The sequence below is a fragment of the Manis pentadactyla genome, chromosome 2 (genome assembly GCF_030020395.1).
Source record: "Manis pentadactyla isolate mManPen7 chromosome 2, mManPen7.hap1, whole genome shotgun sequence".
Lineage (NCBI taxonomy): Eukaryota > Metazoa > Chordata > Mammalia > Pholidota > Manidae > Manis > Manis pentadactyla.
In genome coordinates, this window is record NC_080020.1 from 176333522 (window position 1) to 176358155 (window position 24634).

The 24634-nt window shown below is 47.9% G+C and overlaps 1 protein-coding gene across 1 annotated transcript in view; it reads left to right on the forward strand.

Moving 5' to 3' along the window:
* The window catches only part of TGFA (transforming growth factor alpha), a 94494-nt gene extending 71008 nt beyond the window's left edge, over nt 1-23486 (forward strand). Inside the window, exons 3-6 of the mRNA XM_036908305.2 lie at nt 6025-6145; nt 17895-18044; nt 20734-20843; nt 22770-23486. Of these exons, the coding sequence (XP_036764200.2) occupies nt 6025-6145; nt 17895-18044; nt 20734-20843; nt 22770-22777 (389 nt within the window). The 3' untranslated portion in view covers nt 22778-23486. The remainder of the gene's footprint in view (nt 1-6024; nt 6146-17894; nt 18045-20733; nt 20844-22769) is intronic.
* The last annotated feature ends 1148 nt before the right edge of the window (nt 23487-24634 follow it).

Genomic DNA, 24634 nt, shown 5'->3' on the forward strand with positions numbered 1-24634 from the left:
AACAGCAAAAGCGAGTTCCCCTCTGGTCAGCAGTCCTTGAGAATAAGATGCATCTTCCTACTCCTGTAAATGTTACCTGGCCTTACTTCTCTGTACTCTGCTAACTTCCACTGCTCACTTGAAACCCTCCCTTGTTCTGCCCATTCACACGGCCTCAGGAAATGTCCCTGTAAATTATCTTCCTTGAGCGGCAGTCTTGTCTGTGGTCAAGGTCAGGAGCATTGCCACACTCCATACTGACAATGCTCTTCCTCTTCAGAATCATTTATAAAATTTCTAAGGTTCTTTATACCAGGGTCCCTGCTCATTGCTCTCTGGAGAGGCGCCCATGTCCTGTTCCACTGATGTCCCTGCGTCCTGGCGCAGCACCTCTGCCGCCCTGGTGTGAGCCTCTGTATCCCTGCCTTTCCTGCACACGCTGGCTGATCAGCAGGTGTGTGCGTTCCCTCACATGAACTTGGAGTTCCATCACTGTACATGGGCCCGCCGGTAGGCTGAAGTGAGCCTTCCCAATCCCTGAATGGCCCCCAGAACCATGTGTGACTGGCCTGGCCCTGGGGTAGAATACAGGCCTGGGCACCTGGAGCTTCAGAGGACAGCCCCCAGATGTTTACCCTCAGCCCCACCAGGAGCTGCTTGCTGATTCCCATCTTCATTAGATTATTTCATTAAATTACTTCATTAAATCTACTGCCTTTTCTCCTAGACATTCCAGGAGCATTAGTCGGCTTAGCCATTGCAGTGTCTGAAGAGGAAATACTCAGTCCTAGGTCAAAAACCTTGGCTAAAAGTTCCTGCTAAAGAGCCAGGCGTCATTATTAAATGGTCAGAAAGTTAGCCATGATATCTGAGGAGGTAATGAAATGGCTATAAATGATGTAAGCTTTGCAACAGGCAGACATGTTTGCAACCTCAGACATCTGGACAAAAGAGTGAGGCGCCTCAGCCTCAGCTGGCTCCCACTGACCAGCCCGGCAGAAAGTCCAATTAGGGCTGCTTTTCAAGGGGGGGTGATTGTACTTAGTGGTGTGGATGCCGCTCCCCTGGGGGGCTGTCCAGATGGCTGCCTCCCCAGCCCTGCTGAAGAGACCCCTCCTGTGAATTGAATCCGTGGTTTCCGTGCCCCTTGATTGCTATTCCAGACCCTCTTCCCATGAGTGGGGCTGGGCTCTGGGCCCTATTAGTGAGTCTGTGGTCTCTGGGCAAAACTCTCAGCCTCCCCAGAGAACTGCGATGTCTGCAAGATGTGCAGCTTGCTTAACATGTCCAAGAGACGTCTTATAAACTTCAGAGCAATAGGAACTGAGCAGCTTTAGAAAGTCCTTCTCTCTTGGAGGTCTTCGGGTGCAAGACCAGGGGAGTGAGGCCAGCCTCATCCCTTGTCCCTCCACCCAGTATCCACCAGGCCCTCCTTGGGGTTTCCCGGAGGCCCTTCCCTGCCTTCCTTTTCTAACTGAGGTTTCTTCTTCCATTTTAAGTGTCTAGGCCTTTCCTTCCTTCACTTGATAGTTCCTTGAGTGATCAGAAAGAAGAGAAAGAAAAATTAAGAGGGTGAGACAGAGAGAATGGAGGAAGGTAGAGAAAGAATAGGGAGAGAGAAGAGAGAAGGGAAAAAGAGTGAGGCTCAGGGACTCATTCTCTGGGATGGTGCTGGGAATTTGGGGGTTTCCTTGTAAAGCTCATTTCTATCTAAGTTACTGAGCAAATTGCCACCTATTGTGGCCACCTGCCCTGCCTGGCTCTGTGAGGTGGCACAGGGAGAGCACATAGCACACACTCAGAAAGCGTCACCCTTCTTCTCCCCTCCCCATCCTTCCCTTGGGTTTATTTTCTCCCGAACCTTGGTGAAGTTCCTGGGACCATGCGTGGGCACAGTCATGTGTGTCTGGGCTGCCCACACTGTGGTGTTGAGATTTTCTTTGCTGACTCTAGTGGCATCTGAGGCAAACACCTTTAAAAGCCCCAAAACAATGACCTCCCCTCCCTGTGGCATGCTGTGTGCTTGCACTGAGCTTTCGAGTGCATCAGCCCTCGGGGCCTTCCCAGCACCTCTCAGGGCAGGGTGGACTAAGGATGTCCCCCGACTCCCCCGCTCCCCCCCACTCTGGGGCTGGCTCACCCTGAACTTGCTCCGTGAGAGCAGAGGTCCAAGATGCGGTGTACCTTTGGGACTGTTTGGTCCCCTCCTCCCTGTCCACTTCTCAAGTACAAATTCCCCAAAGCTGCCAAGGGCGCCATGGGAAACAAGACCATCCCTCACATTACCAGCACTGAACTTCTCAGGATCAGGGCTGTACCTGTTCAAGAGGCTTAAACTAAAAGCTCACTTTTAAGATGTTTGTAATTCTATCAGGGGAAAATGCATATAACAGAATAAAAACAGCATACATGAGTGTATGTGTGTCTGCACGCATCGTGGACTTTCAAGGTTCTCTCTAAGTGGTAGATTTGAGAGAGGTTTTATTCTCTAAGATGTTTTTCATTCTACATTGGCTTTTACAAAAGGTTTCTACAATGAAATTTTTATAACCAGGAAAAAGGTTTTAAAAATAAACAATCTTTTAAGGATCATGATACCCAAGTAGCATTGAGCTTCTCTGGCTCCCCAGTGCCTTGGGTTGAGTCAGACAAGGGATTGTGGAGCAGGAGCCCACCTTCCGACCATCAGACTCCCTGTTCTAACTCTGGTCTCTGCAGAGAGCAAAACTAGCACACAGTTAGCTGCTGGCACTGTGGCTGTGGCATGGAGTTTCCTGGAAACCTGGGCCCGTTCCAACGGTCCCAGCCCGTTCTTAGTGAGCTGTGTGCAGGGACAGACTCTTTACACAGGAGGATGCTTCTGCATTGTCTTCCAGAGAGCATGCAGGATGCTGTCCACATAACACAAGTAATCCCCTTCAAATCAGCTGACTACAGACTGGGGCAAAGTTGAGCCTCTCCTGCATATGCAAAATGAACTAATGAAATGTATACATCCTTGCTTATACTGCTAGGAAGCAGAGAGCTAGCTTCACAGCAGAGAGAACTTGCACAGCTTCAGCACATACGTGTGACTTTCTGATGTGTGTCTTCAAATATTAACCTGATACCCATCTTCTTTGCTCTTACCTACCCTTATCTTCCTTTGCCCTGACCTTCCCTTTCTCACTGCCTGTCTTTGTCTGTTTCTTCCTCTCCCCTCTTCCCTCCCCTTTGCAGTCTCTCTCACCATCTTTTATCTCTGTCTCTCTCTGTGTCTGTCTTCCTCCTTCCCTCTTTCCTTTGTGCTGTATGCATGTCCCCTCTCCCTCCCTACTCTCTACCCATATGTCTGTCTCTGTCTCTCCTTCACACACACACACTACACCACACACACACACTACACCACACCCACACACACACACACACACGTCTTTCCCATTTGCATCCCCTTTTTATGCTACCTATTTTTATAAAGTCACCTCAAGTCATTTATAAGCTGAGGCGAAATATCTGTGAACACAGGGGAACTGAGCTGTGGCCTTGAGTGCACTCCTCCCCCGTCAGTCAGGGAGAAGAGCGTTCCGTAAAGACAGACCCAGAGTTTTTCTTTTACTGTGTATCTATTGACCTGATGTTTTACCGCAAAGAATGTGTGCAGACTGCAGGCTTTAGTATCACACAGGATTTTGAAGAGTGGAAAATGATCAGCTCCAGAAAAGACCCCTTTCAGGACCCCTGTCATTTTAATTTTTCTAACAGGCATTTTGTCTCTATCCTTTGTTTCCTGTGTAATACAGCCTGTGTTTCAAACGTCAGTGTGCATCAGAATGCCCCGGAGGGCAAATGGTACCATCTATCCACTCTATTAAAATAAATCTGACTTTTAAAAAGTCATCTGGAGAGCTTGTCATGCACATTCCTGGGCCACACCCCAGAGACCCTAATTCAGTAGGTCTGGGGTGAGACCCACAAACTTAGCTTTCTGACACGCCTGCAGGGAGGTGAAGCTGCTGGTGCACAGAGCACACTTTGCAGAACCGGCTCTAAGCCCTGAGACTCCCACTAGCCTCTTGGAGGTGGCTGTCTAAATGGCCTTTTGTGGAGCATATCAAAAGCCTTTTCAATGTCTAAATCAAATTAGACCCACTAATCTCCAGCCCCTTCGTCTCTCCATATTTGCTCCTTGACGAGTTTAGTGAGCACAGAGAAGCCAGTTTTCTGAACTATGCAGATCCTTCCAGTCTCAACTTAACATCCAATGTCGGCGAGTTGCCATTCTCCAACCAGCCAGGCCTGGGACTCGCAGGTAACTATACTCAGCCTGGGCAGTTGGACCCCATATCCCAGAGGCTGCCGCTGGACAGGGACATGCCACAGCCAGGAACAAGGCCAGCATCCTGGGTCCACATCTCCACTTGGCTTTGGGCTTCTGTGCTGCCCTCTCGTGTGAAAGTAACTATCATTAGGAACTGAAGGGGACACTTAGACTTTGAGTCACATCACTCTGAATTTAAGGAGGCTGAGGGAGAGTGCATACTACAGTGGTCCTATCACATGTGGGGATTCATTGGCATCTTGGGAGTGTCGGTGATGATAGGAGAAGAGCTCGTAGCTCTTGGACACTTGGAGTATGACACTTAAGACGCTTTGCCTCATCCAGCCTCAGAGCCACCCATGAGGCAGGTGGACTCCCATCTTACAGAGACAGAAGCAGGCTAGAAGGCCGCAAGTACTCCATCCGGGTGGGACAGACAGGATTCACATCCATGGCTCTCTGCCTCCTAAGCCCATGCTTTTACCCACTAAGTGCTCTCTCACCTTCCACATCAAGGATTCTGTTATAATTTTAGCCTCTAGAATTATGAGATTTCCAAAATCCTGATACTTCTAGAAGCAATTCATGAATAGAGAGGCAGTGATGTGAGTTTAATATTTAGTGGTAGTCCAAAATCCCACAGTATGAAGTGGTCTGATGTTCCTCAAAGAGCGCCAAGGAATTTTTTTCCCAGAAAATAAGTAGGAAATACTTATCCCCAAATACTGAAACACAAACCTAGGAGGACCTTTTGAAAGAAGCCATGGGAACTTCAAGCCATCTTGAAATAGCTTCCCACTGTGTCTCAAGTGTTATTTGGACAAAACAAGTCTGCTGGTCTGTAATAAAGTAAAAACGATGCCCTTTGGGCTGGTCAGCAGGTCTGTACATGTGTTGTTCCTACAATGCTACTAGCTGCTATTTTTTTCCTGTCTGAAGCCAAGGAAGAAAAACCCTGAGAGGTTTGGTGATGTCCCACGCTCTTGAGAGTCACTGGTGCCTGGGCAATGAGTAGCACCTGCCTGTGTGCCCTGCCCTGCTGCCTGCCCCTCATGGCTATCCCGGCATCTCCTGTGCTGCTCTCGGATGGACTCTGTGTTCAAAGTCATGTTCATGACGTGATCAGTCCTAACCCAGTCACCCCAGAGAAGCCCTGCTACCATTTTCATTCTATCCTTCTGAGACATTTTCATGTCTAAATTTTGTCTGTTTATTTGCTTATGGAGAATCTTATTCTACAGAACATACTGGAAAGTCACCTGTTTCACTGACAATACTATATTGCGGACACCTTTTGGCATCATTAACTATTCTTCCTTGGCATCAGTTTAATAGTTACAAAGTACTCTTTTGTACCTTTTCTCTGGTCTCTTGCCTTTAAAATGGATTTTTATGAAGGCTGTCTTTAAAAAAACAAATCAGTTTGCAAAAGTAAAATTAGGTCATTCTTGAGCAATAGGCTTAAATAGTAAGATTGCTATGATACCCTCTGAATTATCACATCTTTTGGAGAGATTGTTTTGTTTTCTACGAATGTAAATTACTAAAGCCCAGCTGGAAAGTGCACAGTGCAGGCATCTCTGGTCCTGGACCGGCACTTAGGAAATGAATGAGAGCTGAGGAGGAGATGCTCTAGGGACCAGAGATCTCGCCTTCAGGGCTCCACCCCTCCTTGACTGGTGGAGTGGGGGCCTGTGGGCATGTCTCACTATCCCGTGGATCTGACCAAATGCCTTTTCTCTCTCCAGCCGACCCGCCTGTGGCCGCCGCTGTGGTATTCCATTTTAATGAATGCCCAGATTCCCACAGTCACTTCTGCTTCCATGGAACCTGCAGGTTTTTGGTGCAGGAGGACAAGCCAGCGTGTGTGTAAGTGACCCCAGTGTCCTGTGGCCCTGGGGCTGGGGGGCATCCCAACAGCCAATTGAAAGAGCATTTACCTCTACAGGCCGTGCCAGAGGCCCCCGAGAACTCAGGAGTCAGATGTGTTAGATAGAACAACAGGCTGAGGGGTGCCTGCTTTAAACCAAGCTGGTTAGAAATTCAGATTCCAGGGCCCTGGGAGTTGGACCCTGGGGATCTGCATTTTAAACAAGCACCTCAGGCGACTTCTGGGTTCAGCAAATTCTGCAAATTCCTGAATTTGAGTTTAATTCATTACTTAGAATTTTTGGAAGGCAAGACAGTGGATTGGATCCCTTTGAGTAGCCAGTGTCTCTAATATGAAGTCTCTGTCCTCCAGCTATTTACGGTACAGCTAATAAAAAAAAAAACTGGAAGTGCGTGCAAAGGGTTGGTGTATATAAGCGGTAAGTGAAGAAAGAACAACTTGAAACAAAGATGCATTCCAGGGCACAGTGGTTTCCACACCGGCCCAGAGGAGCCCCTTGGACCTTCTTAAGGTGTAGCCGAGCCCTACCCCAGCTACTCCATCTGAATCTCCAGGAATGGGACCCAGGAGTCACAGTAGTTAAGAGCCACCAGTGATTGCCACGGTTGGCCAGACTGGAGGAGAAAGGCACGTGAGGAAAGCTTCCCCACGCAAGTGTTAGGGTTTGGCCAGTGGGGAGAGCAGAGAGGTCACTCCAGGCCTGGGGTGGCAGGAGACCCCCCATGACAGGTCAGTGCTGCACAGCAGGGAGGAGACGAGATGGAGACAAATCAGAGGCCAGAGCCTGTTGGAAGCGAGGCTGTATTCTCTAAGCAGTGGGAGCCATGTTGATTTTGGAAAGGATGTTTTAAGAAAATTAATCTGTCCACAGTGGAGTACTGTTAGATGGCCATATACTCAACCCTGGCACCAGTGACATTTAGGGCTGGGTAATCCTTTGTTGTGGGACTCTTCTGTGCATTGAAGGACATTAGCAGCATCCCTGGCTCCTACCCACCAGATGCCAATAGCATTACCACCCCATGGTCATGACAATCAAAAATATCTCCAAACATTACCCAAGATCCCCTGGTGGGGGGAGCTGAAATTGTCTCTTACCCCTGTTAAAAACCACCTGTCTATGTGAAGTTGCATTTTTATAGGTCAAAATGATTGGAAGTCAGCAATTTCATATGGCACAACCTAATACATAAATAATACTAAATAAAGGCTGGCACTTACTGAGCCTTTGCTTCATGCTCACACTGTTGCAAGCACAAGCCATGTGTTAACTATGTAAACCCCAAAATGACCCCATGAGGTAAGCACAGAGAGATTGTGCCCCCATCACACAGCAGAGCTTACATTCAAACCCAGACTGTCTGGCTCCTGAAGCTGAGTTCTTAATCATGATGCTTACTGGTAGCAGATGCATTTGCCCAAGACAAACTGGGGACCAGGAGAGTCTGCCACAGTAAATGGTGGTGAGTAGGGCTTTCCTCTTCCTTAACAGCTGGGTGAGCCTGAGGGCGCCTCTGAGTCTCACCTAGAGAGGTGCACTCCACCCTCCTCTGGGAGGCCCCGGGTCAGGTCTGCAAAATAAGAGCCCTCCCCACCCAGGTAACACAAAGCCCAAGGACAGTAGTCACTGCCATTATTCATGATAAACATTCTTAATAAAGCACACATGGGGGCCCCTGGAGGACTGCTGGGATTGTTTTTGTTAGTAGCCGGTCACTGTGGAAAAACACCACCCTAAAGGAAGTGTGGCCTCTTGGCCCAGATATCGGACCATCTCCCCTGGACGCCTCCCAGTGCAGCAGGCAGGAGGCTTCTCCACCGCCCACCCCTTAGCAGTGCCGGTGCTGGGCCGGGGCCTCAGCTGTACCCAGCTGTGTGGGGAGGATCCCCTTAGGAGAGAGAGGACAAGTCTTTGCTGAGTTTCGAGTGAAATTTCTTCCTCAGCTGCCCTCCCTACCAGATCAGGAGCCATGTAAACTTTCTGAGAGCTAGCAGCCCCAAGCTCAGGTCATCAGCTGAGCCAAAGCAATAACCTTATCTGAGGCTGAGACCCTCATCAACTAGTGGAAGCCTCCAGAAAATCTCCTCAGTCCAGATCCCAAGCCCTGCTCTTGGCTCAGGGAGATAAGTGTCCATTACATTTACACACCATTACATTTTGGTATTTGGGATGACTGGCTATCTCTCCCCCATTCACATTAAAACATTACTATTAATAATAATAGTAAGCTCTCAATAAAAGTTGTAGCAATGTGCCAGGCACAGCTTTCAGCACTCCACCTATGGTGACCCACAGGGTTCTCACAGCTCCCCACTCAAGTAGGGATTCTTGCCCTTATTGTATAAATGAGAAAACAACTGGCTCAGAGAAGTTAAGCAGTTTGCACAAAGTCCCAGAGCTAGTCAATGGCAGAGCTGGCATTCAGTTCAATCAGTTCCAACCCCAAAACCCATGTTCTCCACTCTGCCCCCAAGGGCATGCTTCCTTAGCCCGGAATAGTGCAGCTCTGTTAAAAAAGAGACAACAGGCCCAAAATGGAGTCACTTTTGCTAAGCTTATGTCACCAAACTGCAACTTAATTCCTAACCTAATTGCAGTTTCAACCTCTCCCAGTAAAGTAATCTTTTCTGGTCAGTCAGGAATTTCCTGATCAGCAGGCATAATATAATCCTCCTGATGGACCCCTTCCATCCCCTAAAGAAAGATGAGGTAATCTGCTTTCCCTGTCCCTGCCGTCTTCTGCCCATAAGTCTCCTATTTTGTACAATTCTTCAAAGCTCCTTTCTGTTTTCTAGGTGGGATGCTGCCTGATGCATAAATCTTTGAATAAAGACAATTTGATCTTTTGATTTACTCAGGTGAATTTTATTTCTTAACACCCCAAATCAGTCAGCTCTTTTATTTCTGGAAAAGGTATTTGCATGTTCCCCCTGCAGGTAAACTTTCCTCCAGAGAAAGGTCAGGGTCATTCCCAAGCCCACAGTCCTGACCACAGACTCTTGGAGTCCTTCCTGTGGTCCAAGTGCAGGATCTACAGAAACAGCCGTGACACCCTTGTGGTTTGGACAAGCTGGCCATCTGTGGGGATGCATGGCTATGCAAACAATCACCAGGTCTTTACCTCAGTTTCCCCACTGGATCTTGGCAGCCCAGGGGTGGTAGTCAGCCCACAGACATGTTTTGTGTGGTGGTAGCTGACAGTCCACATTTTCTTTGGTGGTTTAGTTAGTTAGCATTTTAGAAACCAGGTTTCACAACTCTGTGGAGATGCCAGTTTCTCTTGAATAAGCTCAGAAGAGCAGCAGCACTGGGCCTGAACTCCCGATCGCACCATTCAGCCAGAACATGGATGCACCTGCCCCACCCCCAGACAGGGCCAGCCCTCACCAACCCTCTGGTTTCCACCTCTCCTCACTGCTCCCCGACACTGAGGCCAGCGTCAGTCCCTGATCACCCCCATGTCATATCTGCTTGCACTAGCCCACTTTGCTCACTTCTGCCACCACATGAGCTTACAAGCATGGTGAGGACAGGACCATGCCTTACACCTTTTGTATTTACAGCATCTAGAAGAATGTTCTAATTAATTAATTCTGACCAGAAACTCAGCCTGCACAGAGAAAGCAGAACATTCTGCTCTGGCTCTTAAGAACTGTGCCAGCTTTGGGTTGCTAACACACACTTTCTGGTCAGTAAAACTGACATACCTTGAATAAGGCCATGTCTGTCATGTGACCTAAGATTATAGTCTAAAAAGAGGGAGCTCTCTCTAAAATACTGTCATTCTTAAATTATTTTCCCATAAGAACAATAGCCTTTAGGTTTCTGGAGATCCTATCATGACATATCACACTAAAATATGAGGTAAAGGAAAAAGGTAGTCAAAGGTCGTTTATCCTTAAACATTTAAGCTTCAGATGAACCCCAGAATGTACTTGGTCTCCCTTTTAAAAATCCCCTCTAGTACCCAACTACCTCAGAAAACAAACAGGAAAAGAATTTCCCAAGACAGTAAAGCTATAGAAATGCAAGGTTAGGACTTGTACATCCTTTTTGCCCTGGGGTAGATTCTGCAAACTGTTGGTCTGCTGCCTGCACAAACCTTCAAACACAGGAAAACAGTTGAAGGAAACCACCCAGATGACAAGTTTTAAGGGTTCCAGCTTCGGCAGCCAGTGGTAACGTTTGAAGTTTCTCACCTGTCCAGAACGGCCCTCAGTGACTGAACTCCCTGACTTAACTTTCCCACAGCAAAGTGTGAAAACAAATTGCTTTCAGCCAAGGAAAACATTCCACACGGCCCTGGCCACAGTACATTCCAGCAGGATAGGAAAGAGTCAAACACCCAGAGCGAAGTGACTGCCATCAGTTTGCCACCAGGCTGCCCGAGTGGCCAAGAATGTGCCTCCCAGGGGACCAGGCTTGGGGGCAGTTGTCTTGCAGGTGCTTGAGCCACGTCATGGTTCTGTCACCTCAACAACTGGCATGGGGGGTGGAGGGTTGTGAGGAAGGAGTTATGATGTCACTCCAACCACACGTTTGGAGAAAGTGCCTGTCCTCATTCTCTCTCTCAGAAACAGATACAGAGGGTCACACTCAGGGGAGGATAAAGCAGCAGTTGAAGGCATGGGTTTGGAGGTCAAACAGACCTGAGTTAATATCCAGGCAGACCTGAGTCTCTCATACAAGTGGCTTTGCCTCATTAATGCTCAGTTTCTTTGTGCATAAAATGGGGATTTCGGTACCTCACAGGATTGTAATGAGGACCTAGTGACCCTACCACCTGTAAAGGTGTTGCCGTCCAAGACAAGATCTGTTAGTGGCATAAATTAATTAAGTGCTACTTAAATTAGTTCACTTAATTAATTAAAGTTTCATTTCTCAGGCTCACTGGCCACATCTCAAGTACTCAGTACCTCTAGGTCATTGGTAGCTACTGTGTTAGCACAAATAGACTATTTCCATCATCACAGCAAGTTCTAGCAGACAGTGCTGGAGAATATTCTAGTTTGGTTCTCAACAGAGCATAGGAGCTCAAGCTGGGGCGGCCATCAGCACAGTCGCCAGTGTGATCAGCCCATTGTTGCCATGACCACAGCTGAAGGGTGCTGTAAGGTCCTGGCGAAAGGAGGAGTAGAAGTTGGGTCGAACACAGAACTGTAGCTCTCCCACGCAGACCTTCAGGCAGTGCTGCAGAGGAAGCCTGTACTCCACGCAGCCCGGAGCAGAGGGGTTATAGGAGTTAACAAGACCGGTTCTTAAGAGGCCAAGCATGTGTAAGCCCAATAGAGGTGTCCCTGGGCTCAGTGCCCCCACTCCTACCCAGCCCAGCAGAATTTCTCCATGTTAAAGGCAAATTGATATAAACATTTCTACAAGCACGGTCCTTGGTCCTTGGTCAACCTGGTCCTTGACCCTCATGTTAAAGACCATATCATGGGACTTTGCCAAAAGCTTTGGCAAAATATCACAGCACTAGCTCCTACCAGAGATTACATCATTGTTTATGAAGACAACGTCTCTCAAGAGCCTTGTAAATGCTCCCACCCTTTTATTTAAATGTTTAGCACCTATACAGCCCCTGTGTCACTTCACAAGACATTAACTCAAGGTCACACAGGCATTAAGCAGGATATAGGATTTGAACCCATGACAGTTTGGCTCCAAAGTCTATGCCATGTTGTGCCCCCTTGAGGGACCCTATCCTGAGGAAATAATCTCAAATGTAAGAAAAGGTATGTACACAAACATAATCACCTGGCATTACTTAAGTTATCAAAATTAGATACAGCCTAAATAGTAAGGGTTCAGTGAAGCAAACTGTACATACATTACTGAACAATCATTTAAAATGACTTTTGCAGAATTTTCTAATGACATAGTGAAATGGTGGAGATGTTAAATAAGAAATTGATACAAAATTGTAAAAAACATAAAACAAATCTTAACTATGGCAAAAACTACATAGAAATAGTCCAGAAGGAAATGTCAGTTGGACTCCGGTGAGGGCAGGGGGCACTGTAACAATGTGGGCTTTCTTTTCTTTCTTTCTTTCTCTTCCTACTTTATTATAATCTATGTACTTCCCAATTTGCTTCGAAGCATGCCTTTTCTAGTTGGGGAAATTTTTCCTTAAGAAAAAAAAACATTTTTAAAAGCACAGCCCTACCTACATTATTGTATTTCTTCAAAATGTTAAAAGGGCACCATGAGCCAGGTGAAACAGGGCCTTGGGGGTCAACTGAGCAACCAGAAGACCTGAAAGCCCTCCATAGAGGGGAAAGAAAGGCAGATCATAGATCATCTTATTCTTCTAGTTAAAAGGGAGAGGCCTATAGCCACAGAGTTTGCTCCTAAGAAAAGCACCAGAGCAACCTCCAGACTAAATCAGTAACAAAAATGAGAAGGCCTCAGGGCCCTACCTGGCTGGAGCACATTGCCTTTTATTTTCCAGCCACCGTGGCTCCTTGTGCAGTTCAGACAACCTGTTTGTCCCTCCTGTGCAACACTCTCTCCTTTTCCTCATGCACTTCTTTCTTCCTGGTTTTTATTTCGGGAAAGCAGATTGAGTATGATTCCACAGCCTCATTTTCATAATCATGAAGACAAAACAGCATTCCAGAACCTTCTGTTTGTCAAAACCCACTCTAGACAGATGAAATTGAATGGTCGGGTGATATAAGACAATGTTCAGTCTTACACATTTCTCATACCCCTTTGTGATTAAATGACTCCTGTTTTGTTTAGGTTCCTTTCTTAAACAGGGAGCAACATCTCCCATTTCTCCTTCACCTGATGTGAGGGGGCCCACTTTACAGCCACCACCCTGGGGAAATGCCCAGAGAGAAAGAGAGACAAGGAGGGAGGAGGGGAAGGGGAAGTGGCAAATTTTGAATTGTTGGCTCTTGATTCTGTGCACTTGAAAGACAGTTTTATCTCGGTGGTCCTCAGACCTGGCTGCGCACTTGAATCACCTGGGTGTCCAGACCAGTTGGATGAACATCTCTAGGGGTGTGACCTTGGCATTTTCCAAGCTTCCCTGGTGATTCTAATGTGCAGCCAGGTGGGAACGAGGGTCTGAGGTAAAGGAGAAGACAGCAACTGAGTCAAGTGAGATTTATTTGCAACCAGGTGAGGTGACCCTTCTCCTCCCTGTGTGACTTGTACCTACAATAATCAGTGCAGTTAAATCTAATATTAGTAGATGTTTGGGAAGTTAAAAAAAAAAAAAAGTTTGTCACCAGACCTTTTCTTTCTCTCCCCTCATCAAAAGCAGCTGGGAAGCATCCTCATTATTACAAACAACTGGGGAGGAGACAGGACCTCTCTCCATCCCAAGGCAGAAAGTCTGAATTGTGGTTCTCAGCTTCAGTGGCCTAGTAGAATCATCTGAGAGCTTTAAAAATACTAGTTCTCAGGCATTTCTCCCAGGGATTCAGATTTAGTTGGTCTGGGGTACAGCCTGGACATCAGGATTTTTTTCAAGCTCCCCAGGCAATTCCAACAGGCAGCCAGAGGTGACTTTGCTGATGACACTCTCACAGTGGTTCTCAATTTTAGCTTCAGCAGAATTATCTTTGGCCTTTTATGAGAACACTCAAACACTCAGGGCCCATTTTCAGAGAGATTTTGATCTGGGAGGTCCTGGGGGAAGCCCAAACATTTGAACCGCAGGTCCTTCTGCCTCCCAGCAGCAGTTTGGCTGCGTGGAGCTAAGTCTCACTGTTCTTGGAGCTCACCCAGGCCTCGACCTGGAGTCTCGTCTACTAGGCAGCAACCCACATTCCTCCTCTGCCTCACTGGGGAAATTCTCATGCAGAAACATGTTGGACTCCCCAAATCAATGAGACTGTGGTTTGAGTATTTGCAGCTGTGATAGTAAAGTGACAGTGGCATTCCTGTTGGTATTCTGCTGGTGGCAGCTTTTTAGCAGGGCTAGTTGTAAAGGGCCATCACACAAATGGGGAATATTCCTCTGAAAGGCAGAACATGTAAAGTCAGCAGAATGTGACCTGGCCCAGGTGACCCTCTTTCTTAGTGAGTTAAGAGGGCACTGGGGACATCTTCGCAACCTGGCATACCTACAGCAAGGAGCCCTTTTCAGAGGGCAGTCAGCAGCCCGTCTTTTTTTTGGCTGTGTTTGTGAGTTTGTCGTTAGGTCACTCTTCCAGATTATCTTCCAAACCAATTTGCATGAAGGGTAGCCTCCATAGATGAGGTCATTCATTTTTAAACTCTAGAAGCCCCCATTTCCTCATCTGTAAACCAATGTAAAGAGCAGCCTTGACCTCACATGCAGTTGTGATTGCTGGGATTAAATGAGACTGATTCATGTTCATGTAGGAGTGTAGCACAGGGCCTGCAATAAATGATATGTGTTGTAATTAGCACTTGGCAGCCACTCTTATTTAAGTAGAATTTCTTGGAGCCCCCAGCAGTCATTTGTTAACTCATAATGTTTTCAGAACCAAGTGGTCGGGGAGGTGTTAGAACCCTTCTCTCGCAGGACCTGAAGGTTAGCGTAGCAACATTTCACACCATGCAAGTTTGCCTGGTGGGGTGCTCACCCTCCTCTAGCCTGGACCTTTCACAAGTAGGTCCTTGTGAATTCACAGGCAAATCCTCCTCACACTACTCTTCCCTAGGAGGGCAGCACCACCCTCTGTCTACAGAGAAATCCCATTGGCTTGGCTGCAGCTCCTGGAGAGGAATCTGCCAGTCACCCCAAAGCCCAAGCTCCCCAGCCCCTGTGGTTGGCGGTTTGTTGGAGTTTGTGTAGAGCTGGGTCTTGCTCGCAGGAGCATGGAGGCTGGCCGGAAGGGCCGTCAGAGAGGTGGGCTAGTCCTGAGGAGGAGAAGAGGTCAGACCCACGGAATGAGCTATGGAAAAGAGATGAATGGGTGAGTGGGAGAAAGAATAAGTTAATCTCTAAACTACATCTTTTGCCCAGAATGTGATCTTTGAGATGGGGTTTGAGGAGGAGGGTGAGGAATAAGATTCCAGGCTGAGAGGGGAGCAGGAGTTGAGGGGGGCAAGGGGCAGGTAGTTTACTTGACCCTGCACTAGTTTACTTGACCCTGGGCTGTTGTAATGGGGAATATTTTAGGTCAACTGGAACCTAGGAGGTGGGACGTAAAGTGGAGGGGGGAATAGAGTATCAGATACCAAATAGAGGAAGCCCACAACCCAGTGGGAGCCACCCGGGTGCAGGGTGAAAACCTGCAGATGTGCCAGAGGAGGGACCCATTGCAGGGTTCTCTAGACACAGGCGTCCCCTACGCCTGCTGCTTACCAGCTGGAGCCTCCGTTCCAGGCCACTGTCAGCTTCCCCCCGGAAAGGGGCCAGTGCCTTTGCTTCCTCCACAACCTCCAGCATGAGCTGTTTCTTGACTTTTGCCTTCATGTAATTTTATTAAAACCAAACAAAAACAAAAGACAAAACCTGCCCCTGTCCCAGAGCCCCTCAGCCTTCTCCCTCCCAGCTCCAGTCTGTGAGCATCTGTTTTCTTATTCAGAGTTCTGTAATCTAGATCTTTTCTGAAGAAAAGTCTTCTTGCTAGAACTGCCCCCTCTTCTGCTTTGTTCCTCCTCTTTCCAGAGTCTGGCTGGCCTCCCTCAGCTTCCTTATTTACCGAAGATTGCAAACGCTTTGCACCCTTCTTGAACATAAAACCTCAAATCTCTTTTACCCTTTAAAGACTGGAAGCTAAACCAAAACCCAGATTTGATCAAGAACTCAATCTATGGCATTCCTATCCCAAGCCCTGTTCAGTGTGCAGGGGAAGCAGCCCTGGTGCCTGAGGGAGAACCCGGACTCTGATGTCAGCAGACCTGGGTGTGAATTTCTCTCCCTTCCCTTAGCAGGGGGGGCACAGGCGAATGACTTATCTGTGCAGGAAGCAAATGAGAAAATGTATGTGAAATGTAAAGTAACCCTTAACAGGAAAGCAAGTGCCTGAATTCAAACCTTTAAATAAGGTATATAAAAACTGGGTTTAGTGATAGAGGACTAATAAAAGACTTTTCCATTAAGCAGCATTAAAGACAGAGGCTTGTATGCTCTGGAAACCCAGGTCATAGCCTGAAATAGCAACTTTTGCAGCATCTCCTGTTTGCCAATTAAATATTAAACCCATACATTCGTAATATAAATATTATAGATGTATAGTATATATAAATATACATAATACAGTATAAATGTTTATTTCATATAAATATTCAAATGTAAATATAATACATAATAAATAGATATAAATATTAAGCCTGTTCCTTTAACATTAAAATGATTAAATTTTTGCTAACATTGAGCAAAACTTATGCTCCAGCAACTGCACTACATTTATCCTGTGGCTCCAAGTACCCTTCTGGCAGCTGGGGTCTGGAATACCCAGGAGCCCGGATTTAGGGGAGTCACAACTGCGATGCTCCTGGGGCTAGCCCTGGCAGAATAGCAGGCACGCCAGGACCCTTAGTCCCCTTTCATCTTTCTTGTTCTTAAAAGGCCTTTTAGCCTAAAACTGAAAGTGATGGTATGGCCATTTCATCAAAAGGTAGACTCTTAAAAAAAAAAAAAAAAAAAGTTTAGCTGTCATTGCCATGCCTGAGGGACAAAATCAAAACAAAACTTTAACTCCAGTGTGCAATGTTTGGTGCAAGGCTGCTCCCTGGGGAAGTCCCCTGTGGGAAGGAAGCTTCCCCACCTAGGAAGGCAGCAGTGATCATTTTCATTACAAGAAGAAAGTCACCTCAGACAAAGGGACCTGTGTGTAAGCTAAATATCTTCTAGGGAGAAGAATTATGTGCTTGGGGGAGAAAAATGCCTGCATCAGAATATGACCATCATGTCCTTAAAGTACATGTCCTAAGGAGTCATCCGGGGAGGACCACTTGTGGCTGCCCCAGAATCAGAGCAGAGGGTGAGGGTAGGGGCAACGCTTAGCATAGGCTGAGTTCAGTGGAAAGCGGCATCAGCCTTCAGCACACAGGAAGAGGTGCTACTGAAATGACTGCTGCCAAAGAGTCTCTAAATAGTAGCAACACTGGTGATAATATCACCTTGAGTTGGTATCGGCCCTTACAGGCTATATGCAAGTTCAGGAACATGACCTCTTTCGTGCCCTTACTACTCCTGTAGCGGAGGCAGGCTGGGTAGTGCTGGAAATGAGGACCAAGGGTCACAGGAGATAGCAGCTTCTTAAGTCCTACAGGTACCAGATAGAGACACTGGCCTCATGGGCTGGGCCACTCAGCAAATGCTTGTAGAACCAACTAAACAAAGATAAAAAAGCAAACTACAGCCCATGTCTCCTGATGGTTTAGCATGTCTTCTCCCTTTTTTTCATCAGAATTCCTGAGAACACACATCTAGTTTAAAAATAACCTGGATTTTTATGAACTGCCAAAATGCACTTCATGTCATACACATGTCTGCTGCCTTCTCTGTTGCCCCAGAATTTGGCATAGTAACAATAATAATGAAGCACTCAGTAGCATCTCTCACCCACCTGTGAGAAAGCTGATAGTTACCCCTCATTCTCCAAGCAGGAGGTGTCTGTGCAAGGAAGTGGGAGTGATTTTGCTGACACCTTTGCCTCCAATAGCAAAGGCTTGGGGGGCTCCTTGGGGCTTTTCCTAGGGCTTCAGGTCCCTCTGGCCCAGGCTTCCCTGGGAGATGGGGAAACAAGTACTTCTGTCAGAGAGCGTGCTGATGTTCCCCTCTTCCCCAGCTGCCATTCTGGGTACGTCGGTGCACGCTGTGAGCATGCAGACCTCCTGGCAGTGGTGGCCGCCAGCCAGAAGAAACAGGCCATCACCGCCTTGGTGGTAGTCTCCATCGTGGCCCTGGCTGTCCTCATCATTGCGTGTGTGCTGATACAGTGAGTATTTGCTGCCCCTAGGGTCAGCTCTCCCTCCTGCCTGCCCTCCCAGGGACATCTGCAGCATGCCCAGTAGGGCCACCTCGGCATAGTATACCACCATGGTGTCTGAGTGGTGTCAGCAAAGTCAAGAGGACCTTTGGTAATAGCCAGGCTGTGTCAGCGGGCACACATCCTGGGAGAGTGCCCCCAGTGGGTCTGTGCACTGAGGGAAGCCAGTGCAGACTGCAGTGCACTCTGTCTCTCTCCCCGCTGCTGGGTTTGGAGCCTTCAGAGTTGTGATGGGGATGTGCAGTATTCCAGAGTGAACTAGAAGTGGCTCCACCTCCTTTGGCAAATTGCGGAGGTGCTTCCTCTCTGCAGAGGTACTTTGCAAATCCTAAAGTCATGTCAAAGGTTACTGTTGCTATTATGACAGGCTAATGACAGCCCTCCCCCTTTCTCTGCTTCTCTGCCCCTTCTCATCCTTTAAAACTCAGTTTCGGCCTTGCATCTTCCAGAAGCCTGCCTGACCAACAGAGACTTTCTGGTCTTAGCCCTGTTTGTTTGCCCGTATCTCCTGACTGGACTGCTCTGCAAAGGGAGAGGCCCTAACACTATATTCACAGCATGTGGCCAGATTTATCCCCTGGAAACATCTAAGTCACAGAGCAAGCCCTCACATAATTTATACCTAATTGGACATGCACAAAGAATTCACAGAACAGCTAAAGGCTGCCAGTCAGCTCAGTGTAGATTAACTCAAGGTGGACACAGATAGTGGATGGGCCATCCTGGCAAAGACTGGCATAAGGAGCTGCGTATTAATGCAGGAAGCCAGACGTTAGCCCTCTCAGGTTGTCTAGGATTTAGACAGATAAATAAGAGTGTCTGTCCTGTTTGTTGCTATTGGGGCATCTAACGCCCTTGCTTCTGGTCTGGGCAGTGAATGGAGGGTCTCTTAGAGCTCCCCCTTGTCGACAGTAGCCACAGCCTGCTCACACCCTTCTCTTCGTCTGAGCCAGCTTTAAGTAGTGAGGGACAAGGTCTGAACTAGGCTGGCCTTTCCCTCCTCTTCAAGCAGTCTACTCCCACCTGTCTCAGAAAAGGTGGTAGGCAAGCTTCCTGGTTCAGGCGGGGCATAGTCCAGGCTCTGCCGCTCACGAGGACCTCCCTGGGGGAGCAGGAGCAACCTAATGGACCACTGGCCTCAGTTCTCATGGCTGGCTGGCTGTGTGGGCTCCCCCGTCATGTCCATAGTCCTATTTCTGTGGCCACGAGGGCCCTAGAGCCTTAGGGACAAGACTGGGGGCCCATGTCAGCCTCTCCAGAGGGACTTGAAAGCTAATTTTGCCAGATTCTCTGGAAACAGGATATCTTGTATGCCTGTACAAATTCTCTCAGTCCCATCTTTCCCAGCTGGGAATGTCTTTTCCCAGCCCATTCTTGCCAGAGACCAAGTTCAGAATCCCTAAGCCAGAGACTAAGCCCTCACCCACCCCCATACCCTCACTGGGTTTTTAGCATGAGGCCCTTCTGAGTTGCAGAGTTGGTTAGGACCAACCAGCTCCTCCCATGCCAGAAGGATCTAGAGGCCTTGATCCCACTGCCCTGGGTCACTCCTGACTGGTAAATGACTAGGGTAAGCCCACCTCCTAGCTGCAAGATAGCAGTCTCTGGTGGAACTGGAATCAAGGCCTCTAGATCCTTCCAGGATGAGATGAGCTGGTCCCCAGCTAGACTGCAATTCAGAGGGCCCCATGCTCAGACCACCCTAGCCACCCGGGACAGAAGCAAGTCAGGAAGGAAGGCCCCTTCTCAGGTGTGCTGCCCAAGATTCAGAGGCCCCAGTAACCTTCCCAGGACAGTGCTGGGGAGGCGGGCTGGGTGGGGCACAGCAAATAGGCTTGTTTTGGGGGCTCTCATCTTTCTGGGGGCACGTCAGCCAAGAGACTCCTGCCAGCCCCAGTCAATGAATGTGTACATCATATATATGTTAAAGTTCGAATGAATAGAAAAAACATCCTCCATGGTATCCCAAGAAAAACAGCTCTAAGTGTCTCTAGGTAAATAAGGTCCTACTCAGTGCTTTCTTTTCTGCCCTTCTTTTGGTTGTCCTGGTTCTTTTGTCCTGCTAACTCTGCAAACTGTTCAGTGCTGCCCACAGAGGGAGGCAGGAGCATTCATAACCCTGAGCTTCTAGACTCTGGTAACACAGGTTCACGGAGAGGTTGGATTTGCCTCCACCAGAGAATGTTAGTCCTCAGAGGATTCCAAGCCCCTGAGGTCCATGCCTTGCTCTCTTATCCTTTCCATATGTCCGTTCAGCCCAGCCACGTTCCCTACTTTGCTACTAGCAAAACCTGATGGCTGACCCAAGCCCTCACAACCCTGCAGCCTGAAGGGGATGCTTTTCCCCAGTCCTGACAACAGTTCTAAGGCTGGTACTACATTTACAGTTACCCAACTGCTGCTTTATGGAGAAAGCAGCCAGTTTGGTGGCCAGGTTGCCCTGCAAGCCCAGAGCCATGTCAGCAGAGCTGGTCCTTTGGGGCAGCCCACAGGTGCTTTTGTTCTTAGCCAGCATCTGCCCCAAAGCTACCTACCACCTTGCAAAGCCCTCAGCCCCCTGCTGTGTCCATCCCTCTGGAGCCCCTGCAGGAAGGCTCCTGCCAGGCTCCTGCCTAGCCCATGTTCTCTGTGCCTGCAGCTGCTGCCAGATCCGAAAACACTGTGAGTGGTGCCAGGACCTCATCTGCCGGCATGAGAAGCCCAGTGCCCTTCTGAAGGGAAGGACTTCTTGCTGCCACTCAGAAACAGGTAAGGGCCTGCATCAAGAAGGGACCTTATTCCCTCAGGGGATGCTATTGGGTGGAGAAACGACTGCCTTGTCCAGGGCAGAAATTCTTGGAGGATGAAACAGGAAGAAGGGAGAGCAAGAAGAGAATGTTTATCCTACCAAGTCAGATTTAGTTTATTCTAACATGTGTTTTTCTCAGAAGGAAGCTCTTTCACCCTTACTGGTGACTGTGTGACCTTTAACAAGTTACTTCACCTCTCTGAGCTTGTTTTCCTATTAAAAAGATGTTACGAAAATTGAAAGAGAACTGATATAAAGTACCTTGTATAATGTATCACAAATTATAGGCATGCAACAGATGTTCATTCTCTTTTCCTTGAGAAAGTCACCTCCCCTTTCCCACTGATGAAATGAGGCATTTGGCCCCTGGGAGGTCGCTATGGACTCTCTAAGCTCTTAGATCCTGTGCTCTTTGTTAAGTTTACCACTGTTTCATGAATATTTTCCCCAACATCCACGCAGACTATTGGCCATTTGGATGTGGGGCCAAACCCGCACCCTGGGAGACCTGCTCAGCACATTTCTGGCTCAACATTCATGGAGTCAAATAGCCCCTTTATCCAGACAGGCTCTGGGAAGCCTCCCATCAACAGGCTTTTCCAGGATGCTATTTTGACCAAAAGAGCCCATGATAAACGTAAAGTTCCTTTTCAGGAAGTAGTGGGTCAGGAGACAATCCCCACAGGCTAATCCACCCACGGGCATCCTCTGGTAAACCATTGGCTTTCCAGAAGCTCAAGGTTGCATGGAGAAAGTAGGAAGCTGGGACACTGCCGTATTCACTGAATCTCATGGTAATCTGACCTGGAAGGAACTGAAGACCCAGGAGCACATTTATTTGTTCTTATTTCAAGAACTGTAGTAATTGTGTATAACTCCATGACTAAGTGACTTCGGAGGCCCACAGCTTTTGAGGATGCTAATCCACTAATCCTCATAATGGCCTTAAGAGGAGGAGGGTTTGTGAGTGATGTGGGTAAACTGAGTCTGCCAAAGACCTGCTTGGAGGCCCCTATAAGTCCATAGGGAAGCTAGGATGAAAACCAGGGCATCTGAAGCCTCTGCTCACATCTCTGTTCCACTACCTGGGGACCACCATTGGGCTAATGAAAGTAAGTATTTTCGTTTTGTTTTTAGCATCCATACAAAAGTTATTTAAGTCTTTTAAGAATATTTGCAGTAGATTTTGTACCAATTTGTCTGCATCTCAGCAGAGTCATTCAGGGTAGAATAAGTTTCTTGTTAGTATTACTTCTGTACCCACTTTTGAGAGGATGTTAGCTTTGAGCTTGGCATAAGTCTAGCCTTTCAGAGACTACCACTGAGGCTGAAGCCCCTCTCCCTGAGATGACACATACCTTTCCATCTCCAGACGAACCGGGGCGGGGGGGATCAGAGCAGGAAGACGTCCAGGCAGAGCTGAACTCGGGAGGTGCTGGGAACTGGGTCCATGGTGACAGCCACAGAGCCCCAGCCATTGAGAAGCAAATGGGTCCATTCTTGTGTGGCCTGAGGGGAAGCTGTTCTGCCACCAGAACCCTGGCCCAGCTCATGAGCTGCCTATTAAGCCGCCACTTAGTGGGGAACTGGCCACAGGCTGGGTTGACTCACCTCCTGTTGAATGAAAGCCCTCACAACAGGACGGGTCCCTGTTCTCTTCTGCCACGACTCATTTCACTTTCAGTCAGCCTTTCCTTTGGCTGTGAAAGCCCAGTTTCAGAAGCTGCTGCCCCTGAGATTGAACTAGAAGAGTTTGGACACGGGCCTTACTGCCTGAGAGAACCTGGCAGCATTGCTGATGCATCTCCAGTTTCTGCCAGAACTTGCTTTCCCTAGCAAGGCTGGGGTCTGGCCTGCAGAACTGAACTTGTTCTCCTTCCTTCCAGTGGTCTGAAGAGCCCGGAGGAGGAGTCCGGCCAGGTAGAGTGCAGCAGCCTGATAAAGAAAGGACTTCTTCAGATGGCATGACGAGGGATGCCTGGGACGTGCTGCCAGACCTTCCTGCTCTGTCTGCAAACACCTGTGCAGCCTTTCTGTCTTTCGTGGGCCTTCCTTCAAAACTGTCAAGAACTCTGTCTGCTTGGGGTTGTTCGGTGTGACCTAGAGAAGAAATCAGTGGACCACTATTTAAAGACTTGGTCAAAAAAGAAATGCAAAGGGGTGGACTTCCTGTTTACCTGGCTAAGGTGTGTGCCCCATCAGCACTGGGGCCCAGGTGTGTGTAGCTGTCTTCTGCCAGTCACCAATGCTGGGTTGTGTTACTTTCTAGGGGGCCCATCTCTCCACAACAGAATCCATCCTGCCCAACACTAGAGATTCCTACAGTTGTTACAGTTTTTTCTCATCAGCTTGTTGGGCAAGAAGGTGGAGAATGAATAACTGCTTATTGTGACAGGAAGATGCTAAGGATAACAGGAGCCATGTCTGCCCTCTGTCCGCCAGACCCTCAACCAGCCTGGTGTTTTCCACAGATGCATGATGCTGAGGATCTTCCCAAGCCCTCGCCACCCTCGGAGATAATTTCTTATTTATTAGAGTGATGATGGTTTTATTTTTCATCTCTTTAGTCAATGTAAAAAGCATAAAACCCTTAGACTGCTACATTCATGATGTCTGCATTGCTGGCTGAAAAGCTGTACTGATTAGAAATATCATGCCTCTTTGGGACAGCTAAGGCTTGGGAAAAGCCCCCCAGGGAGTACAGTGATGGAAGCAGAGGATGAGGTGCTGATAGAAGCAAAGACTGGGGTTCAGAGGTTGTGCCATTTCAGCAGGTAGATGCCCCTGAGACATTCCGGTAGAAAAGTCAGCACGTCCTGCAGCAGAGATTTGTCCCCTCTGCTAGGAGAGTGAGGCAGAGAGTGTCTGTGTGTGCATCTCTACAGGGTAAATGCAGTGGGAACCACACCGCTCTGTAATTAAACATGGCCACTTCCCAGGCAGCTCCCCAAAGGTCTGTGAAGAAATGGAGCATTAGCAGAGAGCCACACACATTTAGGGTCACAGCTATTATAGGGGGATGGCGGGGGTGTGCGGGCAGTCATTCATTTTTCCGTGTTACCTGGTTTGTTGCTCTATTTATAAAAGGAGAGATTTAATTTCCCTCCTTATTCGCAAGCATTAGGAGAAATATTCCAGTTCTTTTCTCCCTTTTCCATTCAAGATGCTGGTTTTTTAAACAAAAACTCTCACAAGCCACTTCCACCATATGAGTCCCACTTTCACCTCTAAGGAGCACCTGTTCTGGGCATCTGGCTGGGTTCTGACCCATTGGGCCTCCCCATGGGAAGCGCTGGTTCCCTGCAAGTAAACAGGGAGCTCCTCCCTAGGGATTTCCATTAAAATGTGGAAGCAGAATAACAGTGAAATAATACGTAAACTTCTTATGTGGGGACCTCTTTATTCACTAATATTTGACAAAGGAAAACTTTCTACCTATGAAGCACATCCAGCTCCTCACACATGAAAAGGACCTTTAAAATATGTCAGGTTGGCTTGAAACTTCCATCAGGTAATGTCCTCCCTGACTCTCCTTGCCCATTTGTCCATCCTCATGCACTCTCTGTTTCTTACCATTGAGACAATTAAATGACCCATGTCCTAATGTCGACACTTGCATGGAATGATGCTGTTGCCCCGGAAGCACTAAGAGCAGAAATGGATCTGTTCGCCAGCTGGCCACCCAACAGTTTGTTGACACAACTCTCAGGTTTTAATTACAAAAGGAAATAGGCTTAAGTTTGCTTTCCTC